The sequence below is a fragment of the Rhagoletis pomonella genome, unplaced genomic scaffold, assembly GCF_013731165.1.
Source record: "Rhagoletis pomonella isolate Grant_MI unplaced genomic scaffold, Rhpom_1.0 Rhpom_scaffold_00002, whole genome shotgun sequence".
Classification (NCBI taxonomy): domain Eukaryota; kingdom Metazoa; phylum Arthropoda; class Insecta; order Diptera; family Tephritidae; genus Rhagoletis; species Rhagoletis pomonella.
In genome coordinates, this window is record NW_023458556.1 from 27,189,547 (window position 1) to 27,197,088 (window position 7,542).

Below are 7,542 nucleotides of genomic sequence, written 5' to 3' on the forward strand. Positions count from 1 at the left end.
AACAAATACATGATCCTATGTTTGGTATTTCATTTATTTTACAACATTACAGCTACGACTTAAGGCAAAACACATTAAAACAAAATTTTTATTTCTTTCTACTGCCACCACGTTTCCGTCCATAATCGAGTTCACTACAGAGTAATGGATTATCTTTTTGACTTTCATACGCGGCCTTTGCTGTAGAATGGTAGCCGCGAGGTTGTTTAGAAACTCGCGTTGCTGCGGTTGTTGCCATCCGTTTTAAAGATTTAGGCACAATGTACTCTGGTACATGCGATAAATGTGGCTGCACTTTAACTGTCTTTAAGGGCTTGTCATGCCGTAGTACTTGCAGGTCCCGGGTGTTGTCACTGAAAAAGCCTTTCAACTTTTCGCTGTTAAAAATCTCTATTCTGATTTCACGCATGCGTGCTTCATGCACTGCAATGCGCGTGACTGCTCGCCAGGCATCTTGCGCGCGATAACGAAAGGGTTCGACTTCCTCCAACTTGAATTGATAATTTCTGGAAAATTGGCAGTATTACTAAACATTTTTAACAATTTATGTATGATTTATCTTACTTTATAATTTGATCATCGCTCAAATAACCCCTGCGTAATCTCTCCTCAACTGCTTCATTTGCTGTTTTGTCCTTTAGGCTGACAAATGATAGTACGCTGCCTTTATTTGTGCCTCGAGCCGTACGTCCAGCGCGATGTATATATGAGTTCACGTCCGTCGGGAAATCGAAATTGATTACATTCGAAACGCAGTGAAAATCTATTCCCCGCGAAGCTCCCGACTCACGGTCACTTTTATTCCGGCCAGGATTTTCCAGCATACGCTCATCAGAGGCAATAATAAGATCGTAGATACCCTGATTGAATTGATTGATTGTATGTATGCGTATTTTGGTTGGTAGCTCCGAGTTCAATACGCACGATTTAATTTGAAATTGTTCCAGAAATAGTTTAAGTCTGAAAGCAAGCAAAATTCATGGCTAACGTAAATAACAATTTTTATAGAGCAAAATCGAGCTGATGTTAACTTGTATCAGAGAGAAGATTAGTCTAGTAAATCATGTGTGCGCCAACGTCCCAATAGATGTTGCGCATTCATCTATAATCTAAAACTTCATCATGCAAATTTCTTACAGAATACATAGCTGAACACCAACTTACTTATAGCAGCGGTCAACTGAATTAACAAAAATTACATTTTTGCCACGTATTAAACGCAATTTCAATAAAGCATATAAAATTGCCGGCTTGTCATTTTCTTCGGCCGATATACGCTGATGAGATAGCTGACTTTCGGGCACTAGATCTGGCTCTTCCAACTTTAGTACCACTGGATTATGCAGCACAATGTTTTTCATGTTCATGACATCGTCTGATATTGTTGCGGACACAAGAACGGCCTGAGTAAACAAATACAGTAATTAAAAGCACATATAAACATTTTCTCTTTTTCTTACACACCTGATAAATTGGTGGTAGATATTCGACTAACTTTTTAAAATCTTTTTCAAACCCAAAAGAAAATACCAAATCGGCTTCATCAACTACAAGCATTTCTATTTTCTTTAAATCCAATACTCCAGACTCTATATGCGCAAGCACCTTTGCGGGTGTGGATATCACTACATCCGGACGCTCAGACAGCACGTGCCTTTGAGCAACAACATCACTGGAAGAAAGATCTACTATGCGTAATACTTTCCCACATTTATCAGCCATTTGTTCCATTGCTGTACGCGTTTGCTGACATAATTCTTTACTTGGGGAAAGCACAAGAGCGCTGGTACATTGCTCCGAAGCATTTAATTTTGAATTAAGCAACTTCTGCAACAAAGGCAATGCAAATGCAGCTGTTTTTCCAGAGCCAGTACGTGCTCGCACGACTACATCTTTCCCTTCCAAAAGCAATGGTATAGCAGCTTCCTGGATAAGTGTCGGCTGCAGCCAACCCATTTTGGAAATGGCCTACAGATGGTTTTTAGTAGTAATCACACAATGCATATTGGAAATTAAGAATCGCTTATGTACTTACTTTTAGAAGTCGTTCGTCCAATTCCATTTCATGAAATTGTAGTCCACGCTTTTCCCCACCCATTGTGCGGCTATTTAGAACAAGTTTAGTGGCAATTATTTTTAAAGTATGTAGTATGTAATCCGTCCCTACAAACAAATGCACGTTTTCGTCCAAACAGTAGAGGTACGCAACGGTCGATAATGATATCGATAGTTTTTTTTTCGGCCCCATCGATATTAGTCGATAAAAAAATTATATATATAAAATCTCACATCACGATTCAATAATAAACAGGTTTGCTCAGAAAACAGTTTTCTCGCTTCCTCTTGTCAAAATCGGCTCCCGTGGCAAGCCACTGTGTGTGGGTGCGTGTACGTTTTAACCTTTGTAAGGGAGCTAAGGAACTGTCAAAACTCTAATGTCACTTGTGAGCAAACCTTTAATTATCGAATCATGATCTCACATAACCTAGAATTTATTCAATTAAATTAAAAACCTCCAAGCTTCTTATTTCAATGACAATTCAAAAATTTTCATATGTTAAAAGAGTACGATTTCACAAAATTTTAATTTGAAATCGATATTACTATCGCTAACGTGAAGGTGAATAACAAAAATATCGGTAGTTTGATACTTCTAGGAATAAGTGGTCACGGTTGCCACCTTAGTAAAATGTTACCAAAATTGGTAACTTTTATTCTCTTTTGGTAATTTGGTAACTTTCGATCTCATTTGGTAACTTTTTGAATAAAATTAGTTACGCACAACTAATTTCTTATTGAATGAATTTGTTTTTGATGATAGGTACGAAATTGTGATTTATGATTGGCGATATGCACACATCTATATACACATGAGGAGTTAGAGTTTTGGTGTAGGCTGCGGTTTTTCAAATCTAGAAGATTATTATTTGAATTTTTCCACCAAAAATTGTCTAAACGACATGCAGACGAGATTTTAGTAATAACCTGTGGGATAATGAAGCTATCCTTGCCTCAAAGGATATTTATTTTCGTATTTCATAACAGTTTATTTAGAATTTTAAAGTTGGTTTATTGATTTAAAGTTTATATAAAATTGCTTTAAAAAAATAAATATTTATCATGAAATATATTTAAATTTAAATAAAAATACCAGGAATTGGCATAAGGGATGGAAATCTATAAATCAATGATTTCACTGGATCACAAATTAATTAATTTTTATTCTGCCCCTATTTAGAACAGCTCGCTGATTCCGAAAGTTTAGTAAATTTTTGTTACTGTGGAAAAAGTGGTTCCACTTTAGAAATTGTACTGAAAATAAAAATAGGTTTTTTTTGCTTGTAAAAAACTGTGTATGAGCCAATTTACACGACGACTTTTTACCCTGCGTTTTTTGCACAAAAGTCTTCGAAAATCCTCGTGCATTTACACGATGACTTTTTCTTTGCGGCGTTTTTTGCGTTTTTTTTGACATTTCAGCGTCAAATTTTCTTTGGTCAACTCTTTCGTCCTCATTTTTAAAGCGGAGGGAATCGATAAAAGCGAAACGTCAAAGAAACCCCTCGATTTCGCTCACCGTGCGTGCTTGCCTACCCGGCTGACTTCGCTACACTTCTTGGCTACAAGCTCGACACGCATGACTTTCCACCCAGAGTGAAAAGTCATCGTGTAAATTGGCTCTATGTTTTTTAAAGTAACTTAGAACAGGTTTTTCACATTTAACTACTACAGCGTACCAGTGCTGCTGCTGTCACTTCAATTGAAGTTTTTCACTTCACTTTAGAAGCCTTCACTTCGTCACTTCATTTTACTTCACTTTCTACAAATTTGATTTATCCTCAAAGTAAAAAAAAAAATTCTTTGAAATAAATGATTTATTTAACTAAAATCACGTAGTAAGTATGGCAAAGTAAATTTCGCAAAAAGCTACTAAATATACACATAATAAATCTCCGATCTGGCATCGGTGATTTGGAAGAAGTCATTTTGATTTTTACTTTCGCATGTATTAGAACTACGCACAGAAATGAATGGGGGATAAAAATTCATAATTTTTTAGTAAATATTTGAGGGAAATAACAATTATATTTTAGTTTCCATACATCTTTAATATTATATCAAAAATGAAACATTTAAGTGAAGCTCATGATAGGTTCTTTCCCTAACAATCCGGACCGGATCCGGTAATTAGAGAATAAGAATAAAAGTACGGGAACGCAAAAAACTACTTTTCGTGCCCAGAATTTGAGAAACAGTTGATTCGCGTTGTTTTCGTTTTTGTCACTTAAATGCAAACTCTTGGAAATTGAATTTCTGTTTCACAAATTTGATTTTAAGAATATAAAGATTGAAAATACATTCACTATTCCTTAAAAGCACCAAGTAAATGCAGGCAACATGTAAACACAAAACAGCTGATATGCACTTTGACGCTTTATCCATTTTTAACTGGAGAAAAAGTGCGAGCTGTTTCGGGCAGAAAGAAGAATACACTTACGATCCAATACGTTCCAATTTTCGCTCTCTATTATCCATTTTGTTGAGTACGGGAATGATTTCTAGGCTATTTCAGGCACCCGCGCGATCCCGCGTTGGGTACGGGAAAGACCCTTATGTCGTTGTTGCTGTGTATTTGGTGATGACTTTATTGTTGTGAATCGATAGTCGATTAATTATATTTTAGTGATAATATCATCAGTGAGTTATAATTTTTGATTTTCTTTCCTAAACGTTTGAGACATTGTGATTTTAAAAATATTCCAGCACTAAATTTGCACAGGATCATAAAAAATTATAAATTAATAAAGGTTTAAATTACTTTTATTGTGGTAACAAAATAATCGATTAACCAATCAGGCGATAAATAACCTAACCGAAAACCCCCAAATTCCTAATTGTGCATGACAGTCGTCAACTCGATAATCACTTTACTTTTCCTCCCAAGTCACTCCCAAACACTTCCCTTATATCGGGTTTTCACTTCGCTCGAAAATTAGCAAACGGCAGCACTGCAGCGTACGGTTCGTTGATGTAGAAAAAATTGTAAAAATAATAAAAGAGTGTTGAAGTCAAGCTACTAACAAAGATAATCGATAGATAAATAAAACAGTAGCGTGGCAACTTTCATATAAGCTTGAAAGAGTAAATGTAACGCCCATTGTTTATTACAAAAGAAAAAAGGCTTTTAATACTTATAGTATTTTTTTGCTAATCTTTAAAAAAAAAATTGGGAACATTTTTTCTAAGTGTGTGGCAACCGTGAAAGTGGTCCACTAGACAGTGCTGCCAAACCAAAATACAATATTAGATTTGTTTCTTTACAGATAGTTATCACAATTTATTACTTGTTTCTGGAAAGCGTAGGGTTTCTGCACATTGGTCGTCCAATCATAATTGCTTCATCTTCGTAATCATGATGCAACGATTACATGACGACTACACTTTCGCACACTCGGTCGTGATATCTCAATTCATTTGGCGTCTAAAAACCCACTTGGAACAGTATTTTCTGTTTTTCTGGTTGATATTTTCGCGATATATATACAAAAACCCGCAATTTTTAAAATATGGACTGTGCTGCAACAATTCTGGACATAATTTTTCAGTAACAACCAGTTACAAGTTACGACAAGTGTCCAATTCAAGTGTTCCTCTCTTGGACCGCAGCTATCAATATTCCATGCCTTTTGTGATATGGGGTGTTAAAGAGTAGTGTTGCCTGCCGGCCGCTGCTGCATGTGCTGCCTTGTGGTGGCGGTGGCGGCGTCGCGGGGAAATTTGGGACTCGGCAGCACAGCAGGGGCCCACGTAGTCACTCGTCCAATCACGCGTATTGCGAAGACCTAAGCATGCCATTAAGTGGCACCAGCCAAGGCAGGAGTTGCACTTGACTGATGTCACGTTTCGTTATTTTCTGGACTCCCAAACCAAGCAGATTGTCAGAGGGACTAGGAATTGCCGGCGGCGGTTTGTGGGTGCTGTTGTGTTCGTTAGTGTTTCTCTTGTTGTGTCATGTTGGGGTGTGGGTGTGCTGGTGTTGTGCTGCTCCGGGGAGCGGTTTGCCGTAGAGACGATCCGATTCGCACAGCATGGGGTCGCGAATGACGTGGTCCATTGCCGGTGCGTACGTAGGCCCGAGCAGCTGCGGAGACGACTCCATCCGTCACTGGCGTTGAGCCCGACCGAGGGGGAGTTTGTATGCAGTCGTCTCTGGCATACGCATCAGGTGTAAATTTCTGGCCCTCGGTTAGACTCTATGCCAGCCCTGAGCAGAAGGATACGGATCTGATGTAGCTAGCCCCATTTTTGAACAATGTTTGATGGATTTTGCTGACCTAAACGGAGTTGGGTCGCCGAAACAACAGCCCTTGGTCGGAAAAAGCTCGAGTCATTCCAGTACGTAGAACCGGCTGTCGTGGTAATGACGTGTTTCTTAAAGCGCAGTTACACACGGACGTAAAAACGAAGAACGTGTCAGCTGAGATGATCTATTTTATTGGATCTGCGTGTTAACGAAAACTCACCACCGCATGACCGTGCCGACGCATGCGAGATCCCACACGTGTAGACCGCAAAAAGTACGAAGCATACTGTGCTCGGTATGCGAGATCTCGCATGCTTTCAACTATCATTTTTGTTGTTTGACAAGTATTTTCTCATCTCACAGAACTCTTCAGAGTAAAAACCTCCGTTATTTTAGCGGAAAATACAAATTTGGCCTGAAAAGCTCGAACCTTCTTTTTGAGCGACATTTTACAAATGAAAGAGTATGCTGTCAAATGCCCAGTCAACAAAACTCTATCTCGCTTGCGAGAGAAAAAAGCAGAGCGCAAGCAAGATTTTCAAGCATGTGAAGACAGCCGGTTAGTCAGTGAGGGACCGTAAGGCAACTCATCTATACACGATGGAGAGAACAAAGGTGGCGCCCATCTCGGTACCGCTATTCCGCTCTTTGTATGACGTCACACTTGTGCAACTTGTTTACGCTTTCCTTGCAACATTTTTTTCTTCTTTTTCCATTCTTGCTCGCGTTTTGGTGTTTCTCTCTCGCAATTGCAACAGTGTGACGCCATACGAAAGATATTCTCAAAAATCTTCTCTGATGGGCGCAATCTTGTATTCTATCATTCTTGATACAAATATGTATGCATATTGTTAATAAATGAAAATTGGGCTTTTTTCTTTCGAAAGCTACTGAAGCAAGTTTTCCTGTAAATTCGCTATAAATTTTGGTGATGGACTCCAAAATCGTCATTCGCATGAAGGAATCAATATTAGTGACATGCGAAATTCAAAAGTGCATGAGAAAATATATCAAATAGCCACTACTGGGCGATACCAGGATCAAGAATTGGCTTATAGATATATTTTGAATTCATAATGAGATTACGAAATTTCATTTAATCTGTGTAAAATAGTATTATACTTCTGTCTGTGCTACCAAATCACCACGCTTGGAATGGTGCTGCCAACTCCGCAAACTACGTAGAGGAACTGTCAAATGGGTTTATTTACATTTTTCTATGCAATTGCCACCAAAAA

The 7,542-nt window shown here is 38.3% G+C and overlaps 1 protein-coding gene across 1 annotated transcript; it reads right to left on the bottom strand.

The window, feature by feature from the left end:
• Window positions 1–6: 6 nt before the first annotated feature.
• On the bottom strand, window positions 7–2,206 carry LOC118733367 (probable ATP-dependent RNA helicase DDX56). The gene is made up of 5 exons (XM_036462733.1): window positions 2,036–2,206; window positions 1,465–1,968; window positions 1,165–1,403; window positions 565–960; window positions 7–506 (listed from the first exon to the last, which is right to left on the bottom strand). Exons 1-5 carry the CDS (start codon window positions 2,096–2,098, stop codon window positions 89–91), a joined length of 1,620 nt encoding a protein of 539 aa, XP_036318626.1. The 5' UTR covers window positions 2,099–2,206; the 3' UTR covers window positions 7–88.
• Window positions 2,207–7,542: the final 5,336 nt, after the last annotated feature.